The sequence below is a fragment of the Kwoniella botswanensis genome, chromosome 1 (assembly GCF_036426115.1).
Source record: "Kwoniella botswanensis chromosome 1, complete sequence".
In the NCBI taxonomy this organism is placed as follows: domain Eukaryota; kingdom Fungi; phylum Basidiomycota; class Tremellomycetes; order Tremellales; family Cryptococcaceae; genus Kwoniella; species Kwoniella botswanensis.
This window is the reverse complement of record NC_088599.1, coordinates 15,640,704-15,662,140: the sequence shown is the minus strand read 5'-3', so window position 1 is coordinate 15,662,140 and position 21,437 is coordinate 15,640,704. Positions and strand designations below refer to the sequence as shown.

The window sequence follows — 21,437 nt, the reverse complement described above, 5'->3', positions numbered from 1 at the left end:
TGCAGAGTGGATCACGATGGTTCCTGTGCCTGAAGCGCAAAGGGAAGAAACGATCACTTGGTTGGATCAATTACAAGGGAGAGATCTCATTAGAGATTTTGTAATGAACGAGCTTGTAAAGAGCTTCTAATTGCTCTTTCTCTGTTATCACGTGATTCCGATTTTTCGGTTGTTTCGCTTGGGGATCAAGTCAAACCCGGCCGGACAGATCTGTAGATGAGTTCGAGGACAAAGAAGCAAGAAGCAACCAGACCATCAAGATACATCCACAAAAGTCTTTCTCTCGAGCATATCACTATCTCAAATGCCTCAATGACAGAACTAGACGCTAGACTCGGCAGGTTGCTAGAAGGGAGGAAGGACAAGAACAGATTCAGGTCGTTGAAGGAGTATGATACATCGCCAGATTCGAATCTAGTCGACTTTGTACGCATCTCACTTTACTATCAACATCTTACTATGTACCCATCAGCTGACCTTGCTATCACTATATCAGTCATCGAACGATTACCTATCTCTAACTTCCTCTTCTTCTCTCCGCCGATCGTACCTCTCTCGGTTATCCTCTACTACCTCGATATTCGGTTCCACTGGCTCCCGACTTCTAAGCGGCTGTACACCTTCGCATTCATCCCTCGAGAAGCGATTCCAAGAATTCTTCAACTCGCCTTCAGCGCTGCTATTCAATTCGGGATGGGACGCCAACGTTTCTTTCTTCTCTACCGTACCGCAGTCGACAGATTGGGTAATATACGATGAACTGGTTCATGCGAGTGTGCATTCTGGTTTGAGAGCTTCGAGAGTACCCTTAGATCGTAGAATCCCATTCGATCATAATGACCCACAATCCCTCGAAGATGTCTTGAAGAGGATAACCAGTCAAGGTAGTTCGACAGATAAATCTACGGTGTTTGTTGCTATAGAATCTCTCTATTCGATGGACGGTGATTTCTCACCTTTACCCTCTCTACTGGATACACTAGAAAGATTCGTACCGAGAGAAAGACAATGCGTAGTGGTAGATGAAGCTCACTCCACTGGGGTGTATGGAGCAAAAGGAAGAGGTATAGTCCATGCGCTGGGTGAAGAAGCTTCCGAGAACAGACGGGGAAAGGGAAGAGTAGATGTAAGGTTGATGACTTTTGGTAAAGCTGTGGGTTGTTCTGGAGGTGAGCTATACGCACTAATCGGATGGGCTCGGTCGTCAGTAGCTTATCTGTTTTAATCTGCTGCAGCCGTTTTATTATGTTCTCCTACAGTCCGATCATTCTTGATAAATTTTGCTCGACCACTCATTTTCTCTACGGCACTGCCTCATTCCACTATCATAGCCTTAGAATGTGTTTGGGATGTTTTGCAGAGTGAAGAAGGTGATCAGGTAAGCTACCATACCTTTCACGCTCGGTTGTAGCTGACCATCAGAGAATGATCAGCGTCGACTGAGTCTGATGTCCTTATCGTCTTATATACACTCGTTGCTCGACCAGCTTCTCTCTCGAATACCGCCTTCAGTCCTTCACCTACCACCAGACCCTATCATTCCTTTCCCGCAAAATTCCTCGGTTCTTCCATCTAAACCAGGTTCTCCAATTTTGGGCTTATTAACACCTACTCCACATGCCTTATCTGCCTTCCTGCTGGACCGAGGATTTATAGTCAGACCAGTCGTTCCGCCGACTGTACCCCCAGGTGGAGAACGAGTAAGAATATGCTTGAGAGCGGGGATGGAGAAGACGGTAATCAAGAGGTTGGTGGATACTTTGGGGCAATGGGCGGAGATGAAACTGGACGATGAGAAGCAGGTCAGAGCGAAGTTGTAGATAGGATTATGTCCCATATGGACCCGTAGTAGGAAGAAAAGATGACTCTATACAATATACCTTGCACATGTATATCATCTCATGCATGCTATCACATAACAGCCCACATCCACTTTACTCAAGATCTCGTGGAGGAGGAGCAGATACTGCAGCGTCCAGAATTGTCCAGTTATCCCATGCATGTATCGTGCCGTCGAAACCATGAAGCAGTCGCCTTGCGGTATTGGTGCGGGATCTCCATACGCACAGACCTTCGGGTGAGCTACCCGAAATGAGGTTTTCTATGACTATTTCCTCGACTCTCATTCGCGGACCAGAGGGAGTCAATGGCACTTTTTTCGGCCGATCGAATCAGCTGCTGGATTTCTATTTATTACTCTGATCATCCCATCTCGCATTCATACTTCCCCCTCTTCATTCAATAGTATTCCATCTATATCAAAAAGCTCTATCCCGGCAAAAGAGCACCGACTGCATCCTACAAGCTTATCATATTGTGAGTCGCTCATCAAAACCCTCTCACAGCGATTAAAGCTTGTCCAGTACGCGTTGACCTTCTAGCTAACTCGCCACCAGATCATTCATATTCTTATAACTTAGTTAATCGACATGCCAGCCCCTACATCCGCTCCTCGAACCCTCTACGACAAAGTGTTCGACGATCACGTCGTATACTCAGGTGAAGGTGATACCCTCTTGTATATCGACCGACATCTAGTCCACGAAGTCACTTCGCCACAGGCGTTTGAAGGGTTGAGAAATGCTGGTAGACAAGTGAGGAGACCGGATTGTACCCTTGTGACAGTTGATCACAACATCCCGTGAGTACCATCTCATCAAACCACATGTCATCCTCGGAGATCGCTCAAATTGATTTGCTAATGTCCTTTTTTTGACTTTTGCAGCACCGCATCTCGAAAGAACTTCAAAGATGTCAACTCCTTCATCGTAGAAGCCGACTCGAGGAATCAGGTGTCTGCTCTTGAGGACAACGTGAAGGAGTTTGGTCTTACCTACTTTGGAATGTCAGATAAGAGACAAGGTAAGCAACCCAAATTGCTCACCATCTTTGTGTCTAGAGAGCCAGACAGCTGATCGAACCGATTCCATTAGGTATCGTACACATCATTGGTCCTGAACAAGGTTTCACTCTTCCTGGTACCACAGTATGTTGTGGTGATTCTCACACTTCCAGTGAGCTTCTCCCCACAGATCCACGGAAATTCATCAGCTAACATTGATCATCCAGCGCACGGTGCTTTCGGTGCCCTCGCTTTCGGTATCGGTACATCCGAAGTCGAACACATTCTTGCCACCCAAACCCTCCCTCAAGCCAAATCGAAGAACATGCGAGTAACCGTCGAAGGCAAAGTCGCTGAAGGTGTCACCTCGAAAGATATCGTGCTCCACATTATCGGTGTGATTGGTACAGCCGGTGGTACAGGATGTGTCATCGAATTTGCTGGTTCAGCCATTCGAGAACTGTCCATGGAATCTAGGATGTCAATCTGTAACATGTCTATTGAAGGTGGTGCCAGAGCTGGTATGATCGCTCCTGATGAGATTACCTTCAAGTACCTCAAAGGCCGACCACTCAGTCCAAGAGAAGGAGAAGAATGGGACAAAGCCGAGGCTTACTGGCGATCACTCAAATCCGATCCAGGAGCCAAATACGATATCGAAGTTGAGATCCGAGCTGAAGACATCATCCCAACCCTTACTTGGGGTACCTCACCTCAAGATGTTGTACCAATCAACGGTGTCGTACCATCTCCCGAAGACTTCCCCGAAGCTCAGCGAAAGAACGTTATCAGATCTCTCGAATACATGGGTCTCACACCTGGTACACCCATGGAAGAAGTCAAGATCGACAAAGCGTTCTTCGGATCATGTACCAACGGACGAATTGAGGATATGCGATCTGCTGCTCGAGTCATCCTTGCCGCTGAGAAGAACGGTGGTCCCTCGAAAGTTGCTGAAGGTGTTTACGCTATGATCGTTCCCGGATCTGGTTTAGTGAAACAACAAGCCGAAGCTGAAGGTTTAGATGTAATCTTCAAGAAAGCTGGATTCGACTGGAGAGAAGCTGGTTGTTCTATGTGTCTCGGTATGAACCCTGATCAACTTAAACCTGGAGAACGATGTGCTTCGACCTCCAACCGAAACTTTGAAGGACGACAGGGTGCAGGTGGTAGAACACACTTGATGTCACCTGCAATGGTCGCTGCTGCTGCTCTTACCGGTAAATTCACCGATGTACGAAAATTCATGGGTACTCATCTTAGTGAAGATGCTGGATTGAAGATTACCGATTACTCAGATTATCTTACGCCAGTCGAAGCTCCTGCCCGACCAGCGGAACCCACCGAACAGACTCCTCAAGGTCAGACTCCCGTCAAAGCTGCTGCTGCCGCCTCAGCTGGTTTACCCAAGTTCAATGTTGTCAAAGGTATCGCTGCGCCAATGTGGGAAGCCAACATCGACACCGATAAGATCATTCCTAAACAGTTCCTTAAGACTCTTCTCAGAACTGGTTTAGGTGCCGCTCTCTTCTGGACGATCAGATATGACGTACGAACCAATGAACCTCTCCCTGATTTTGTACTGAACAAAGACCCTTGGAACAAGTCCTCTTTGCTTGTTTGTACTGGACCTAACTTCGGTTGTGGTTCTTCGAGAGAACACGCTCCATGGGCTTTGAACGATTTCGGTATTAGATGTATCATGGCTCCTTCCTTTGGTGATATCTTCAAGACCAAGTGAGTGATTTGGGTGCTTTATCCACAGATCACCTTCATGTATCAATGCTGACTTCCGTTTGATCATAATCAGCTGCTTCAAAAACGGAATGTTACCTCTTGAACTCCCTCAATCCGATCTCGAAGCATTATACGAAGATGCTTCTGCTGGACTTGAGATAGCCGTCGACCTAGAGAACCAACAAGTTATTCGACCCAATGGTAAACCTCCGATCCCCTTCACGGTTGATGCATTCAGGCGACACTGTCTAATCAATGGTCTGGACGACATCGGATTAACCCTTGAACACAGGGATGAAATTGAAAACTTCGAAGAGAAACGAACGCAAGTTTGGCCATGGTTGGACGGTGTAGGATACGCTAAGAAAGGCCAGAAGATTGTTGCTTTGCCTATCAAGAAATCGGCACCTAAAACTGATTGGTAAGGGCGAATCCATGGGTCTGAGCACTAGGCTCAATGTCTCTACTGTTCGAATAATAGGTGAAAAAGAACGGATATTGTTGTATATACACAGAACGAAATACCCATGCATAGCTTGGCTTGGAAGTCTTAGCATATGACTCTGTCATACATATCTATCATTCCTACGAGAATGTAGTCGATGCAGATCGTCTCTGTGCCACGACCATGGATGCCGTACGGCATGTGACATCTGTACAGTGTGTAATACTCGTGGTTCACGATTGGAGCGATTCGATCTGTCACTCCAGTTTTCCTGAACACTTACTTCACTTTACCCTCAAAAGATCTGGCTGGGGCCCGGGGAATGTAAAGTTCGTCGACCGAGTGTGAATGTTTGTTAGTTTTGACTTTGGGTTTGTCAAGGCTGCTACCAACGATGCAAATTGTTGCATAGGTCAGATTTTCACCTTATGGAATGAGAATGGGCTTGCTTCTCAGTCTGTTTCGATTGTAGTTCAGATCCCAGCTTGTTGGTTCTTCTCGTCTTCACAGACAGAATATGAGGTGTATCACAACAAGCGGAAGAAGAAGGCTTCAAATATCCAGTCGGCAACAAACAACTCTGGCGATAAACCCTGGATTTATGGATTTATGACGATCATTTCATCGACTTTTCCCTTAAACCCATTCATTCCAGGTCGTTTGTCACTCAATTCCAGGGATCAAAGAGGAAGAGAGGTTCTTAGACCAGGCTCGACCAGCTTGCAGTTTGGCCGTTCCTGTTCATCCTATTGGTCCCCTCTGTTCGATCGACCAGAAATAACTTTTGGGTGCGCGATGTAAACAAGTCCAAGTCCAAGTCTACGTATCTTGTTTTCCTTCTATATATACATCTCTCATATATACTGCTTCTTCCTTTCCGTTCCCCATCATAACATCGTTTAATACGACTCATACATAAAACGAGGATCTTCGTTCAACCTCATACTACACACTCATTACAGTCACCCTTCCTTCGTTCATTCATTCACTCAACATGTTCACCAAATCCACCATCCTCTTGACCCTCGGTGCTCTCGCCACCTCAGCCTTGGGTGCAGACTTGACTATCTCAACTCCCGCTTCCCTCATCCAATGTCAACCTGCTCTCCTTTCCTGGACGGGCGGTACAGCCCCTTACTACCTCGCTGTCATCCCCGGTGGTGAACCTTCCGCTGCTGCCTTGCAAGACCTAGGTGAACAACAGGGAAACTCTCTCACCTGGACTGTTAACATCGCTTCGGGTACTTCTATTACCTTGAAAGTCACGGATTCTACTGGTGTAGTCAATTACAACCAGGCTGTTACTATTCGTGAGTTCCATCACGATCTTTCTAACTAGACATTGGAACTATTTGAGTCGAATGACTGATGGCGGTTTGAATTTGCGATCATATAGAAGCTGGATCTAGTGATTCGTGCTTGACTGCTGCTGCTACTAGCTCTGCAGCTTCTGCGTGAGTCATTCAACCTATCATATACGCACATATATCCTTAAGCCATGACTGATCCGATCCATCTTATCTTATGCGTGTCACAGCTCGACCCCCACCGCTGTCAGTACCGCCTCTGCTGCTGCTGCCGCCGCCGTAACCTCCGGATCAGCATCAGCCGCTACCACTTCAGCTGCTGCTTCATCTGCCGCTATGAGCTCAGCCGCAGCTTCTTCCGCTGCTGCTTCCAAGTGAGTAAATCTACCATCCCGTGCTTGGAGCTGGAAAGCGTGTACTGACGTCGCGTCGTTTGCAGAGCTTCTTCAGCTGCTGGATCAGCCTCTGCTGCTGCCTCCTCCGCCAAATCAGGTGCCGCTTCTGCTGCTTCTGCCGCTGCGTCAGCTTCTACCTCTGCCAAATCAGGTGCTATGTCCACCAAGTCGATCGTGAACGGCGCTGTCGTTGCTGTTGCTGCTGGTATCTTGGGTCTTGCCCTTGCTTAAAACATGACAGCTTCCTCTTTCATCATCATATACACGTACGAACGTCATTGCATAGCATTTTTAGTCATATCATTCTTTTTACATCTTATGCCTTTACGCTCTTCATGTCCTATGTATCCCTCTATCTCATACATCCTGCTATTGCTGAGCGTGTTGATTTTTCACTCTGACAAGCCTCTTGCGATGAGGTTGCTTTGGAGCTGAATCTGAATAAAAAGGTTAGTCGCGTCGGAAATTCCCCCTTAAGTGGAGTGTAAACGATCAAGAAGGGGGAGTCACCTCAAAAGTGCTCTAAAGGCGCGTTCTTTCGTTATTTTCCTTTTTGAGAAGGACTTTACACATCTATCTATCGTGAACTGTTAACTTTGACCTCGATCTCAGGTCTAACCATGAAGTTACTTTTCTTTTACACGACGAAACAGCGAGGTGACAAGGTAATGGTCGAGTGCTCGCGATTACTGAAAGAGAAACGATGAAACGCACCTTCTGCTCGACCCTCAACCCCTTGCAAATCCAATCTTATTCCAGTCCAGATCTGATTAATCCGATGCACACCACACCACCAGGCACATGGTTACCCCTCTTTTACATTTTCATGCTCTTACCGATCATTTCGAAACATCAACGTCGTGTTGAGCAAAACGATCAATCGATCATGTCTAACCCCACTCTATATTCCGAAATGCGACACCGACGATTGGATATCCAAGTCGGGTCTGGAATTTATGCTTACTCCAAAGGATGGTGTTTCTTTTCTTTTCTCAATTCTTACTCATCAGTTGCGGTTGAACATGAGGTACGAGGGGAACCATCAAAGATATGTTAGAAGAAGAACATGAGGAATGTGCGAGGGGTTGAAAATGAAGAGTATAACCTTGTTATCTTGTTCGTGTTCGTGTTTTTCTTCCATGATACGATTGATATGGTTGATTGATGGACTGTAACAACATATAAAGAGGGACTGTCGACGATCAAGACATCTGCACCTTGCTTCTTGTTCATCCCCAGCAACATCTAACACCGCTTTGACCCATAATAACATTCTCGCTGATCATTTCTTGACGGAAAGTGTCTGAGACCCTCCTTTCCCCCTTGATCGTTGACTTTTTTTCCTTATTTCGTCATTAAACTATCAAATCATCCCTACTCGTACTCATCTTGACTACCATCAAACACTACAAATACAAGATATATAAAATGACGGTATCACTCTCACTTTCGCTCAAAAGACCAAAGTCATCGAGAGGAAACTCAAGATCGAGACCAAGATCAAGTACATTATCACCCCCTTCTTCCTCTTCTTCCTCTTCCTGTGTTGAACCATTCGACTTATCAGTCATTGTCAACGAGAAAGAATTCGATAATCTCGATTCTGTACAGCAAGTGATTGATACTCAAGCCAAACGACCAGGAAAGATTAAATTCCAATTAAACGATTTGCCGGCTTCAGAGGAAAAGATGTCATCGAAATTGATTAAAGGTAGAAAGAGGTTTGTGACTGAGGAAGGGAGAAATATACCTGAGGCTTTGGATTTATCTGGCTCAAGGTCAGGATCAAATGATAATCAAGTGAGCTGAGATACGACATTCTACCTTCAAATCTCTTTGCGACATATGCAATATTTGAAGTATCATTTGGAAGAAAAGGAAAAAGCTGAGCTGACGAGATAACATTTCAATGACAGCTTCTTCCTTCACCTCTGATCCGACCCTCTTTCCCTAAATCACCTTACCCCTTCCCTACTCCCAACTCTTCTCAACCTTCGACCCAACGATCTGCGACCCTCCTCCCTCCCAATTCCAATCCAAGAGACAACAAATACTCTCATCGACGATCGCGATCATTCTCTGAGCTGATCACCTCCTCAAGCTCGATCACCTAACCATGGCGAGATCGGGAAACCTGGTTGGCCATTCATACACCATCTCAAACGCCTAATATCACCCAGAGGAAGGGCTCGATTCCTGCTAGTTTGGAAGATGGAGGATGGAGGGCTAGAGGAGGTGGGACATTCTTTGGAGCAGACATGAACGGTCCATATCCCTCTTTCAAAGTTAGAGTCAAACCTCTTAGTCCGCCTACAAGTCCTCAAAGGTATTTTACTTCGAAAAAACAACATCAAGAGATGACCGAGGAACCTGAAGAAATATCTCAAGAAGATAAGACTGATAGTTCTCCGTTGGAAAAGATGATCTATCAACATCAATCTCATTCAGCCTGGAATGTCCGACATACCCAAAACCCCTCTCCCAACTCCTCGGATGACGATGATCACCCGTTGATGCCTACTAGATATCATACACCACCGCCTATCCAAGATGACGATGATGGCGACTTACTTCCACCATTATTACCTCGAAGTATCACCCGCTCATCTTCATTTGAGTCCACTTCCAGAAATACCACTCCCATTCCATGGGCTCAAAGAAGTGGAAGTGGAAGTAATTCACCGGGAAGACGAACCCCGCCCAAAACACCTTCCAGACAGAATACCTCACCGTTGAGAAAAGCAAGTGATGATGGAAATCAAACACCTAAAACATGGAGACATGTTGATCCTTCACCTCCCCGTTCTGGATCAGTCAAAGAAAAGGAAACATCGCCATTGATCACTCCTCGCACTCCTGAAACTCCCACACGAACGATATCCCGAATAAAAGGATTAGGGAGTAAAAAGCACAATACCAAGAAAGTTGGGGTAGTCGGAGGTGATACGCCACTTACACCTTCTTCACCCACTTCGTATGGTAACTTCTGGGAGGACGTTGATGGAAGGAAAGAAAGTGAGAGAACCCAACAATCGCCTACTAAGAGGTTCTGGAAAGCTTTGAGATTGGCTTCTCCTGGTAGAAAGCACAATGAAAAGAACGAAGTGGACACAGACACTGTGGTTCATGGTGAAGGCCAGGTCAGTCCGGGTAAGAGAAGTGGTTGGTTCTGAAAGAGATCTTATGGATTTTGAATGGGCGAAAAGGATAGATATTAGCTGAAAGTCAGCGTTCGGTTTGAGTTGGGATGGAAGTTCGGTGATACGGTATAATTGGATGGAGGGCCTGAACTGGTCTGATTCGGTTCGATACGATATGTTTTCAGGATCTGCAAATCATCTTGTACATGAGAATCGTTAGATACCTCATTTAAGCTTTCTTTGATACCTTGCGAGTAGATAGATGGATCATGTTTGTATGTACAGTATATGATATTATATGAATTGCGTGTGCATTTGCATGTATACATGAATTGCCAAAAGGCAAAAAAGACCAAAATGGTCCTATCGAAGTGAATGCTTTTTCAATTTTTTATTTAAATATTATAAGAACAATCTGTATGTCGACTCCACATGTACCCAAAAGAAGCGAATTGAGCAGAAGAAGCAGGAATGTCCAGAGGAGGAATAGAGATGTATGAGAAGCAGTATCCTATCGATATGCTCAAAACAACGAGGAAGGGAATGGTAAGGACAGGATGAGATGTTGATTTTATCGATCAGATTTAAGCAATCTCATAATCCATTGGAGCGGTTCTACAAGGTAGATTAGATGAACAATCAGCAACCTGTCCGTAGACAAAGTAAATCCTTGGAAGCTGAACTCACCTTTTCACTTTTTGTAATGATTTCTTCTTCATCATCATGAAAGGCATCAACCTATCTCTTTTCTTATTCTTTTGGTTTTGGATCGTCAACGCGGCAGTCTCTGTCTCCCCAGCCGTAGTCGAAGTGGATTCTTCGGAAGTCTCGGTCGAATGAGTAGAGACATGTTCATGGTTATTCTTAAATAAGAACCAAGTATTATCCCTACATCTAACTTTTGAATTTTCGATATCATCCAGCATATCTTCTTCTCCGCAGGCACATAAGACGCCAGATTGGAGTTGAGAGTATGCTGCTACTTGTTTATCGGAGCATCTCGAGAAGCACGCAAAAGGAGATGGGACTTGACGGAGGATAGAAGTTGGGTGGAAGGTTGATGAACAGCCTAGAGGGGTGAATGTGGATGATTGGAGTAACTACGATAATTACAGTAGGGTATATGAAGTCAGCTAAGATGGACTTGGTCATGCAGTGATCAAGACCGGATGGGAAACTTACGAAGATTGAATCTGGAGCTGGGGCAGCTAAGGCAAGTGGTGCCAGAAGAACCACAGCGAGGGTTTGGAGCAGTAGGCTGAGAGAATGCATCCTGATAGGAGGAAGACAGTGGAGGATCGAGGGACTAGGGAGTTAGGTGGATGGTTCGAAGTGTTCAAAAGGAATGTGTGCTACTCTGACTGGTCCAGCAGCGAGTGTCGGTATGTATAAAAAGAGAGAAAGGTAACCTTCAAGGTTGTTGAACGAGTCGAATCGAATCAATCGATTGATATTAAGAAATGTAAGTTATGGTCGACTTGTAAGGTGATGAAAAAGCATGAAGAGAAAAGTCAAGAAGGGGGTTTGCAGGATTGCGAGAATACATTATATTACTTTTTGATATCTGACATCTGTCCACATGTCATGCTTTATCATATCGTGCTTACTCATGGAAACAGATGACGAAAATACCAAAAGCAGAATACTTCACGGAGCATATCCTAATCATTCCTTAACTTTACACTTCGTACTTCTGGTATGGATCACCACCAACCCACAAGTCCCCTTTGTTATGTTCCTGACGATCTTTATGATTACTTGACATCCTTCGGTGGACAGACCGTACTTCCTAGTAAGCTAGTAAGGTATTTTCAACAATCTACCAACTTCGTACTTTTACATCGTTCCAATATCCAAGCCCCGAAAAGCCAAGAATTCAATCGAGCAGGATAAGAAAGACGCCACGGTCCGAACCTACCGCCCTTTATCATCAGAGGCTTTTCTTGCGTTTTGCTTTTTGTGCTTTCTGCTCTTTTGCTCTCTCTTTGCATTCCATTCCAGCTTCAACATATGCTTCTTGGGTTGAACCTGAACCTGAACCAGTGGACCTGAAGAAAAGCATATTTGAAGACTTACCTCTCCTTGAAAAGGATAAATTAGTAGAAAAGCCGGATTCGGTACCGTGCCTTGTACCACCCGTTTTGACAAATGCCGTAATTGTCGGTGCAAAATCTCCGATTAAGGTGGTCATACCGCAAAAGCTTAAATTGCTGGATTCAGCAATTGGTCGTTTTCATACTTTCATATTTTGTACTTGAGGCTTTGGCTTTCATCAAGCCTGTCTCTAGTGGTGTATGTAATGATGGTAGAGTATGGACGAAAATGGATAACAATACCATCTGGTCACCACTTGTGGCATAATACCTAAAGACCTGTACGATATCCAGGCATACCCTTGTTCGATGAGGTTGACAGGAATTATCTGTTAGGACGAGACAAGACTTTACTGAGCAACAAAGGAACGGTCAAGTCGCCATCGACGGGAGATCCTCAATGCACCTCGTCCTCAGCTGGAAAAGTATTACCCTTTCCAGATATATGATTGGGTACCGGCTGACAATTGTGCAGGCAATTGGAGAATGTAAGTATACTGCCTTTCTAGTCTTTTACAAAGTTTGATCACATGTCGCTTGAACAATCAAGCAGTATAAAGTAGTACCAGCGAAGTCACTCGATTTGTCACATTAGGAGAAAGTCGTACGTTAGAAAACACTCACCGCAGCAAGTGATGCTCGTCAATGAGTCTCATCACATGATCATAATCATAATTATTCATTAACGTATTGTGAACAGAAATCTGAAGTTAAAGACCCTTTCGATGTACATACACAGTATAAATGAGGATGAAGGAGTTCTACCTGCACAGCCAGACATAGAGAAATATAATTATCGTCCCCGAGAAATCCAGATTTGACTATTGTAATTCTAATTAATCCATCGAAATGTCCGATATCAATTCACTTCTCATCGGTTGTTTCCTCCTCCTATCTTCTTCATCTTCTTCGTCGCTATATTCCATGCTTTGATATCAGCATGGAATATTTCGGCATAGGTCAACAGACTTACTCTTCTTCATCCAATGCCTGCCTCTTATTGACATTGCCCATCCCCGCGCCAAATCCCGCATTCTGAACCATCTTCTGAGCCATCTGTATAGGTTCGTACTCTTTGAACTGATTCTGGAACTGCAAATCAGTACAATAGATAGATATATATCCCCATCAGCTTGATTACATCATTGGGTCCTGCCTGATGGGGGAGATAGTCCAACTCACACTCATTGTACTGACACAATACCTCTTACTCTGCACATATGCCAGGGCATTATCCGCTAATAAGTTGAACTTCCACATGAGGTAGCCTACGACTATCGCTGGGGAAAGGGCGATACCGCCTAGCAGCGAAGCATGGCGTCAGCTAGGAATCAGGTTTGTGATTATGACAATATCTGCTAATTGTGCAGTCAGACTCACCATTACAATGCGCTAGAACAGTCCCTCCCATCGTCATAGCCTCTTCGATGAAATCGCGACATTTCGGAAAGATCGTGATCAGATTCTGGTCCTATATGTCATGAAGGATATGTAAGCTGATACAGCTCAGACAGTCAAGGGAGGCAGCCGCTTAGCTTACGGTATTATCACTTATGTCCAACGTCATATACCTGAATTCAGTGGGGAAACGTGGGTATATCAAACTCGATTCTTTCTTATCTCTGATACAGAGGCTACAACAGGGCCCATATTAGCCTAATGATCCGAATGTGTTGCTACATACGATCATGAGTCGAGAAGCAGCAAAAGATGGTAAAGTAGCTTTATAGAGGGTGAAGTACGCAGACAGCAGACAAAACAACTCACACATGTGTTATACCCATTAATTTCATTTTTGTCAAATTCGTTGATGATTGGAAGGGACCAAGGTACAAGCCAGGTATGATTTGTTGAGCTTCTCTACGCATTTCGTATCTGTTAGATACGAGAGTAATAGCATCAGCATATAGCGCTTCCCTTGAGTGCGACATCAAATTGATGCGGAAAGCTAAGCTGAGCATAAGATGTGGACATATATACGAATGAGGTTCAATCTTCGCATTTCTGCTTCATTATAATCTTTGAATATGCATCATGATATCGAGAGAATCACTCACTTCCACTCATTATTCCCTCCTCCCATTGGTCCCAATCCATCTGCCCCAGAAATATTGAACGACCCTATCCCATTCATCCCACGTCCACCCAGATGATTCGTCGGCAAGAGATACTCTTCTGCATAACCACCGTTCGAGTCTAGAGTTTGTCGAGAAGATGACGCCGCGGAGGACACCCCATTTATATCCATATCTACTCCTGGTCTGCTCAATACTATATCGTAATCTGTATCAGTCTCGATATCGGTATTTGAGAATATGTCGAAATCAGGTAAAGAAGGTGGGAGGATTGGTAGTTTGGTTGAGCGATGAGAAGGTAGATGACGACGTGGTATGGTTGATAGATTGCCAGTCAGGCTATGCAGGTGTGAATGGTGAGAAGGGTGAATGGTGTGAAACGTAATCGCTTTTAGAGAAGTCTTTGATCTATTGTTGAATTGGTTGGGGTCCGCTTGGTTTAAGTCGGTGCCAGTAGGATGTGTCAAGCGTATCTAGTGGTTGTTTTTCAGGATTTGCGTCTGTCCTATCTTATATCTTCGTACAATGTTCCTCTCTGGATTTGACTGTGCTATGTCTCTCGAGCTGATGCTGATTGTTGTTGATATCAAGTGAAAGTGAACAAGCACAATTCAATGTTTCAAATCAACCGTTCAAACGTTTCGAGTACAGTAGCTGTGCGGTCATGTCACGTGATCACAGTCCCATGGTTCATGGCTCCTATAATTATTCAAGAGGAGATGCACAATCAGGAAGAAACATATAGAAGGCAGTCAGACACACTATAACAAGGCATATGAAGTAGATGACAGTGATCGTACAAGGTAGTAGAAACGATAGGCTTGATATCAAAATATTCAACCTTAACTCTCCTCGTCTTCTTCTTCTTCATCCCATTCTCTAACCCATTGAACAAGCTCCTCCCAATCTTTGACCCTATGAATATTCTGTTCTCTACCAAATTGAATCTCTTGGAAAGGTAATGGCAATCCACTACTCATCCTCTCGTTGTAATCCATCATCTCCACCGGAGAGGTGATACCGCTCCTAGATCGATTCCAACCATATTCACCGAATAGTAAACATGGGATTGGAGGATCAGCTGTAATGATAGGTTCGAGATTACCGTGATGATCATCTATGAATAATGATGCGTTGATGTTGCGTAGGATCTGATCGAAAATAATCAGCTGAATCATCCCATGTATCCTGCATTGGAACGATTTACACGAGTTATGATCTAGATAATAGACCATATTATACTCACCTTCAATTTTGCCAAACCACCTTTCCCTTTCCCCACACCATCTTTCCACAACTCCTTTAACCTCTCATTCAACTCCCTCTCAAATCCATCATCATCACCTCTCGGTTCAATAGGTTTATTCACATCTCCATAACTACCCGTAAAATGAGCCTGAACAATAACATCCTTCGGTTCATGACCTATCGTAATTCCCTGGGCCGAAAGCCAATCTTTTAACCCTTGTTCATCTTTTGCAGGACGAGAAGTGACGATGTGGATTGGATGACCTAGTTCATGTAGTGTTTTAAGACCTGCGACGAATCCTGGAATAGGGGTCGTAAGTGGAAGTAGGTTATTGAGCGTTTGGACTTTCCTTGCTACTTCTGTATCTCACACGATAAGGATTCAGCTTCTTCATATACAACTATTATGTGAACGTGAAATATGATAAAAATCGAAGCACTCACCTGCAGGAGTACCGAAACCCCTATTTTGCCAAAATACATAAGTCTGTAAATCATCCCTGTGGTAACAAACCTGTCAGTCCAGTATTTCTTCGTCTCATGTACAGTTAGTACATCATCGCTCATACACTTACAAAGTCAAATCCGTCCCATACCTTAAGTTATGTTGTTTAACAATAGTAGCCATATTCTCTGAACAAACATCATCAAAATCGATAGCGACGATTCTTTCATTCTTCGTTGTTCTCGTCTTCTTCTTCTTTTCCTCCTTCTCTTTGTGAGCAGCCTCTCCATCGTTTTTTCTACTTTCGGTACCACGACCTTCTTCCTCAATGGTACTCTGGCCTTGTCCTTGAGTGGATACCGTCACTGATCCCTTCCTGCTAGGGATATTACCAGCGATCTTCGCCCAATCATCCATACTCATCGTATTCTTCCCATATTTCCCACTTCTTCCCCTAACTCCAGGAGGAATGGGGAATGGAAATTGATTACTAGTCATGACACTTCCGTGAATTGCCCTTACGCTAGCATCAGGTGAAGTCACCAGCGGAGTCTCTGTACCTCCCTCTAGAGTGTATGTGGGCGAACAAGGCTGATCGACGGCGTTCTTGTCATTATCACTATCTGAGGTTGAGTCGTATGTCGGTGTAGTTTTGGAATTTCGTTGGGTCGCAGGCGTGATGCCGCCAGAGGAGGATAAGAAGGTATCGTTAGGGATTGAAGGTCTATCATTAGGACGGTGGTGATGGTGCTTGTGCTCTGTGGTCATTGTCCTATTTCGTTTGAAACTGATCAGTATATGAGTCGATAGATAGATGCAGTGGGAAAGTAAGAAAGTGAGTGATGATACAGAAGATAGAATATCAAGAATGCAGCTATATAAGCACTTCCTGTTCAAGTTATGACTCGAGCCCAAAAATCAGGACAAGGTCTTCTGACATCCTTTCTTAGATCCGCACTGATGCACGATACATGTAAAGGGTCTCGTACTTTCTTTTGATGGTGGTTCAATGAAAGGATGGGTGTAGATAAACTGGGATTTCCGTTGGACAAGTCAAGAGGAGTTGTACATAACGTATAAAAATATAGGGAGATGCTGAACTGGGGCAAGTTGTATGGAAATCGGCGAGGAAGTGAGGAAGTGTTGAATATGATAGCCGCATGTGGTTGGTATGTATAGTACTAAGTCCATTGTGAGTCAGAGTCAGAGCGTCGGGAAAGGACTGAAGCACCCTAAATTTACATACCAGATTGAGTCTCTTCTCTTCACTCCACTTTCCTCCTCGGCGGCAGTTCCACCGTCTCAGCCTGCCTAGACGGTAAAAGTGGATTTGCCATCTCCTTCCTCCTGGTTGTACCCGAAGCTTGTTGGTCGTTATGTCTTTTCTCAGCCAGGATGAAGAATGATGCTGAACTGACTACTACCATCCCCAGGAGGAGGTAGGGGTTTGGTCCTTTACGTGGAGGAGGACGAGGTGGTTGCGTGAGAGGTGATTTCGAGGACATCGTGGGTGGGGTACTCCTCTGATGGGATGTGATCGTGTTTGGAAGTGATGGAGATGTGAAACGTGGAGATATCAGAGAGGAATGTTTCGTGTTTCGCTAAATTTAGTGTGATATGTGATGTCAATGTGGAGACCCCGCACTAAAGAGTTGAAGTTGGGTCTGGGTTAGTGCGAAGCTGTGAGAACTGCGAAAGTTGAGCTGTGTAAACATAGAATGGATATACGATCGAACCCTAGTTGTCGCTTGGTTACCTGCTCTGATGCTCTGAAATGATAGATAGGAATGAGTTTCCTCAGACTCCTTTCAATATGTTGAATACATGAAGAATCATCGATTTCACTCTCACAAACAACCATTTACGAAGATTGGAAACAAGGAAGGAATGTTCCTCCTCCCCTCCATCCGAGCACGTCTCTCCCTCCTCTTGGTCCTTGTATCTCTGATCTCTCTGGTACTGTACCAACGCATATCTCAGCCGAATGTCGAATATGCCTTTCCTAAGGTTGTATTAGCGGATTATACTTCACCTTCAACACATTGTTTTTGGCCTGAAAGGGTAGCGAATCAGGAGAGTAAAGGGAGTTTAGTGGATTGGTTGAAATGGAAATCATCACCTTCACCATCTCTATCTACCACACCGAACGGGGACGGAGCAGGTTCTTCCGACAATAATGAATTTCAGTGGGAAGGTAAATTACCTGATATAATACCTTCAAGTGGAATTGAGAAATACATGTTATCTCATATAGAAGATCTCCAATCGGGCTGGGACCCAAAACACGATTTTGAAGAATATGGATTGAAGTTAGGCAATATATCTTTAGAAGGATATACAAAAGAACTTATATCGACTTATAAACAATATCTCTTACCCTCTTCAGGAGGAGGAGGTGTAGGAGGGTTTATGGCACCTGTATTATCTAGATTGAATTTACGACCACCTATCCAAGAATTACCACCTCGACCAAAACAAGTCATGACGACCGATAAATCTGATGAATTACCGTACCAATTTGAAAGATGGAAAGAGATCATGCCTGATTATCAGATCAAATATTTCAATGATAGATCACTCAAAGCTTGGGTCAAAGGTGTTTTCGGTGGGACGAAAGCTGAGAAAATTTGGGAGAAGTTACCGAGAGTCGTTTTGAAAACTGATATATTCAGATATATGGTGAGCTGATTCATCAGAAAGTCTTAGCGGTCACGATGAGTCATGAATCTTTAAGCTGATTTGTGTCGGATGGATGATAGGCTATGTTAGTTGAAGGAGGTATATATACAGATAGGTAAGTAAAATCAAATCCCACTTTAATCTATGACTATACAGATAGCTGATTTTGGTATATAGTGATAGTACGTTCCCTCATCCTACTAAACAATAAAACTTGATTTGAACCTGATGTAGTGTGATAGCTGCACCTATCATTCACGCCGATTCATGGGGTATACCCTACCATTCCGAGACCGCCCCGTTGTTAACTCACTTATCGAGATTACTATCTCTGTCAACTTCCCAACATCTCCCTTCTTCACATCCATTATCATCTTTCGCCTCTGAACACTCGACCGACTCAGTAGAAGGCATGATCGATCTTCCCGTCGGTAAATCGAAAATCTACGATGGACCTTTGGTAGATGATGGGAACGAATTGGGAGAACCGGGTTTGGTAGTTAGTGTGGAGAGTGATGCGATTGATTTTGGATGGACCAATTGGGTGAGTCCAGGCGTGACTCGTTGGTAGTCTACCATCACAAGTCAAAGCATTTGCACGAATATTGCGAAATGCCTCAGTCATGGGATATCATACTGATCGATTTGTCTGTGATTGAACTCGCAGCGCGAAGTCGGTCTATCCCGTGCAGTACAAATAACACAATGGACATTCATGGCTAGGCCTGGACATCCCGTATTCCTGGATGCGTTAGGTAGGACATTGAGGAAATCTGAGGAAATGGAAAAGAAAGCAAAAGAAGCGGAAGAGAAAGGAGAAAAATTCATACCTGAGACTGCTGTGAGTTGTCCGTATTAGCATATGATGTATCTCATAAGTCACAGTACTAACCACATTATTTTGTTTGTATCTGATAGCTCGAATGGACCGGTCCGGGTGTATTGTAAGTCCACTCCTGTTCACATTTTACGATACTCAAAGCCAATCTTTGTCTGTCCACCCTCTTATAGCTCAGATTGCGTATACCGATACTTGCTAGCTCGATACGGATTCAAACCTGAAGATTTGATCCATCAAAAAGACCCTATCCGAGTGGGAGATGTACTGTAAGTCTCGATGTTTCAGCTTCCATCTTTTCATGTGATGAAAAGCTTATAGGTGACTCTGGTGTTATAATCAGAATATTACCCGCCGGTTCATACTCTAGTGTCAGTCCATTTACAGACGAGGAGCAAAGACCTTGGGCAGCGAGTTATCATGGATTTTTGGGTGAGCGACGACTACCTTATCTACTATACAATCACTGTCCCCTCAAGTGGATTGCGACCTCGTGTACTACTTGAAGCTGACGATTCGTCCTGAAATATACAGGTCGATGGAGAGAATCCGACCCTGCCGTACAAGAGTTCGAACGGCTGAAAAAGATCAAAGCTGAAGCTGAGGAAGCGGAGCAAAAAGCCAAGGAGGAAGCCGAAGAAGCTGAGAAGAAAGTAAAAGAAGCTGAAGATAGGGCTAAACAAGCTGAAGAGGATGAGAGGAAAGCTCAAGAAGAAGCTGATAGGTTGAAATTACAGGAACAGGCAGAGGCAGAAGCAGAAAAAGGGGATGATGGGATACCTAGAGGTACGATTGGGGATGTTCCATTATCGCCTATTGGATGATCCAACAATTGAAGAAGAAAAAGAAAGTACCTTTATAGACATATACCAAGACCCACTGTAGCATAACTCACGGAATAGACACATAGATTCGATATTTTATCATTCGTTGCACACACACAAAAGATGTCAAAATGCATTTTCACGAATATACAATGTATCTCTCGATGTCCAATATAAGAACATCAGACCATCGGTATTGAGATTTATCCTAGTCAGATATCATACCCATCCTGGAAATCTTTTAGACTCGAATGTCGAGTGTTGACGAAGATCATTTTTTCTCCTCGGGAGGCTTGAACGATTCTTTTGGTATACTATTTTGGATCGGACTCAGATGTTTATCGGCGGTAGATGTTTGCTGTTGAGCAATTTTCTCTTCCCCTATTGACATGCATATATGAATTGAATTAGTAAATCCCAAGATTATATCAGATGAGAACAGAGGGATAGATGGACATGAAAAAGGAATCGTAATGACAAGCGCTATCCATTCTTTTTTGTTTATTTGAATTTGGTGTTTCGAATCCGTATCCAAATCTGATGAAAATGGTACAATATGTATCAATTGAATAGGCGCACTTACAAGACAACTTCTCCAAAGGTCTATTACCTCTCAACGTAGCGTCTTTCCTCCTTGCGTCAATTTCTTTTTTGGCGTAGTAGAATGATACTCCCGCAGCTACTATCAAAGCCTGGTCGAGAAAAATTAATTAGCAGGGCTAATACATACACCCAGAGTACAGTGATGCACTGGTATTCTGCATCACTCGAGGATCTCGGATATCAGAGTGATGCTGAGCAGAGTTGGTATGGAGAGAAAGACTCACTCCCCACCCGTATGCCTAGTTGAAGCCGAGCATCGATCAGCTCGTGCTGTTGGACAGTCGAGTAAGGCGGTATACACTCACAACTGATCCAGCAGTATTCATCTTGGTGCAGATAACACTTTTTTTGATTTTGAATTCACTTAAATTTCGAGAGTAGGATGCTATATGAAACTGAGATGATCGTCAATGGTCGAGTGAGTGCCGTAATCGTAATCCGAAATGATCACCCTGTCGCAGGTAACGTCCTTCCATTTCCTTGTACATATGTTTTTTATTCGACCCACCCATGTCCATGTTCCCCCGTTTCGGCCGCGTGATGCCACATTCCACATTCCTCACCTCTCGTGCCTGTATGAATAAGAGATTACAAGAGCGCTCAATTAAGTTAGCCTATGAACTAGCAGATCTCGCATCTCTGCCGGTTTACCGATCGAATTCGGTATACGGCGTATAACGTACAGTAAGTACACCATCCATCCATGTGCTTCCCATCATCATTGAATATGCATTCGTATTATGTTGTATGGACAACAACACACCTC

General features: G+C 44.1%; 11 protein-coding genes across 11 annotated transcripts; 6 read left to right on the top strand and 5 right to left on the bottom strand.

The window, feature by feature from the left end:
* Positions 1-312: 312 nt before the first annotated feature.
* On the top strand, positions 313-1,820 carry L199_005933 (uncharacterized protein; the record flags this gene model as incomplete). The annotated part of the gene is made up of 4 exons (XM_064891635.1): positions 313-426; positions 497-1,169; positions 1,236-1,378; positions 1,434-1,820. 4 exons carry the CDS (start codon positions 313-315, stop codon positions 1,818-1,820), a joined length of 1,317 nt encoding a protein of 438 aa, XP_064747707.1.
* Positions 1,821-2,429: 609 nt separating this feature from the next.
* L199_005932 (3-isopropylmalate dehydratase, large subunit) lies at positions 2,430-5,004 on the top strand (the record flags this gene model as incomplete). Its single annotated transcript, XM_064891634.1, has 5 exons — positions 2,430-2,641; positions 2,726-2,862; positions 2,934-3,014; positions 3,070-4,579; positions 4,653-5,004. The coding sequence occupies 5 exons, from the start codon at positions 2,430-2,432 to the stop codon at positions 5,002-5,004; spliced, it is 2,292 nt and encodes a 763-aa protein (XP_064747706.1).
* Positions 5,005-6,018: 1,014 nt separating this feature from the next.
* Positions 6,019-6,957, top strand: L199_005931 (uncharacterized protein; the record flags this gene model as incomplete). Its single annotated transcript, XM_064891633.1, has 4 exons — positions 6,019-6,334; positions 6,421-6,478; positions 6,562-6,705; positions 6,771-6,957. The coding sequence occupies 4 exons, from the start codon at positions 6,019-6,021 to the stop codon at positions 6,955-6,957; spliced, it is 705 nt and encodes a 234-aa protein (XP_064747705.1).
* Positions 6,958-8,154: 1,197 nt separating this feature from the next.
* On the top strand, positions 8,155-8,840 carry L199_005930 (uncharacterized protein; the record flags this gene model as incomplete). Its single annotated transcript, XM_064891632.1, has 2 exons — positions 8,155-8,526; positions 8,643-8,840. 2 exons carry the CDS (start codon positions 8,155-8,157, stop codon positions 8,838-8,840), a joined length of 570 nt encoding a protein of 189 aa, XP_064747704.1.
* Positions 8,841-8,984: 144 nt separating this feature from the next.
* Positions 8,985-9,899, top strand: L199_005929 (uncharacterized protein; the record flags this gene model as incomplete). The annotated part of the gene is made up of 1 exon (XM_064891631.1): positions 8,985-9,899. The coding sequence occupies one exon, from the start codon at positions 8,985-8,987 to the stop codon at positions 9,897-9,899; it is 915 nt and encodes a 304-aa protein (XP_064747703.1).
* Positions 9,900-10,450: 551 nt separating this feature from the next.
* Positions 10,451-11,138, bottom strand: L199_005928 (uncharacterized protein; the record flags this gene model as incomplete). The annotated part of the gene is made up of 3 exons (XM_064891630.1): positions 10,451-10,481; positions 10,554-10,966; positions 11,049-11,138. 3 exons carry the CDS (start codon positions 11,136-11,138, stop codon positions 10,451-10,453), a joined length of 534 nt encoding a protein of 177 aa, XP_064747702.1.
* Positions 11,139-12,795: 1,657 nt separating this feature from the next.
* L199_005927 (uncharacterized protein) lies at positions 12,796-14,207 on the bottom strand (the record flags this gene model as incomplete). Its single annotated transcript, XM_064891629.1, has 7 exons — positions 12,796-12,874; positions 12,933-13,051; positions 13,142-13,260; positions 13,340-13,430; positions 13,500-13,593; positions 13,727-13,834; positions 14,017-14,207. 7 exons carry the CDS (start codon positions 14,205-14,207, stop codon positions 12,796-12,798), a joined length of 801 nt encoding a protein of 266 aa, XP_064747701.1.
* A 669-nt stretch (positions 14,208-14,876) lies between these two features.
* L199_005926 (uncharacterized protein) lies at positions 14,877-16,495 on the bottom strand (the record flags this gene model as incomplete). The annotated part of the gene is made up of 4 exons (XM_064891628.1): positions 14,877-15,185; positions 15,281-15,642; positions 15,727-15,782; positions 15,858-16,495. The coding sequence occupies 4 exons, from the start codon at positions 16,493-16,495 to the stop codon at positions 14,877-14,879; spliced, it is 1,365 nt and encodes a 454-aa protein (XP_064747700.1).
* Positions 16,496-16,992: 497 nt separating this feature from the next.
* On the bottom strand, positions 16,993-17,232 carry L199_005925 (uncharacterized protein; the record flags this gene model as incomplete). The annotated part of the gene is made up of 1 exon (XM_064891627.1): positions 16,993-17,232. The coding sequence occupies one exon, from the start codon at positions 17,230-17,232 to the stop codon at positions 16,993-16,995; it is 240 nt and encodes a 79-aa protein (XP_064747699.1).
* A 382-nt stretch (positions 17,233-17,614) lies between these two features.
* Positions 17,615-20,068, top strand: L199_005924 (uncharacterized protein; the record flags this gene model as incomplete). The annotated part of the gene is made up of 8 exons (XM_064891626.1): positions 17,615-18,406; positions 18,487-18,521; positions 18,641-18,950; positions 19,074-19,247; positions 19,325-19,350; positions 19,418-19,513; positions 19,588-19,676; positions 19,779-20,068. The coding sequence occupies 8 exons, from the start codon at positions 17,615-17,617 to the stop codon at positions 20,066-20,068; spliced, it is 1,812 nt and encodes a 603-aa protein (XP_064747698.1).
* Positions 20,069-20,339: 271 nt separating this feature from the next.
* L199_005923 (uncharacterized protein) lies at positions 20,340-20,997 on the bottom strand (the record flags this gene model as incomplete). Its single annotated transcript, XM_064891625.1, has 4 exons — positions 20,340-20,449; positions 20,652-20,760; positions 20,896-20,910; positions 20,977-20,997. The coding sequence occupies 4 exons, from the start codon at positions 20,995-20,997 to the stop codon at positions 20,340-20,342; spliced, it is 255 nt and encodes an 84-aa protein (XP_064747697.1).
* Positions 20,998-21,437: the final 440 nt, after the last annotated feature.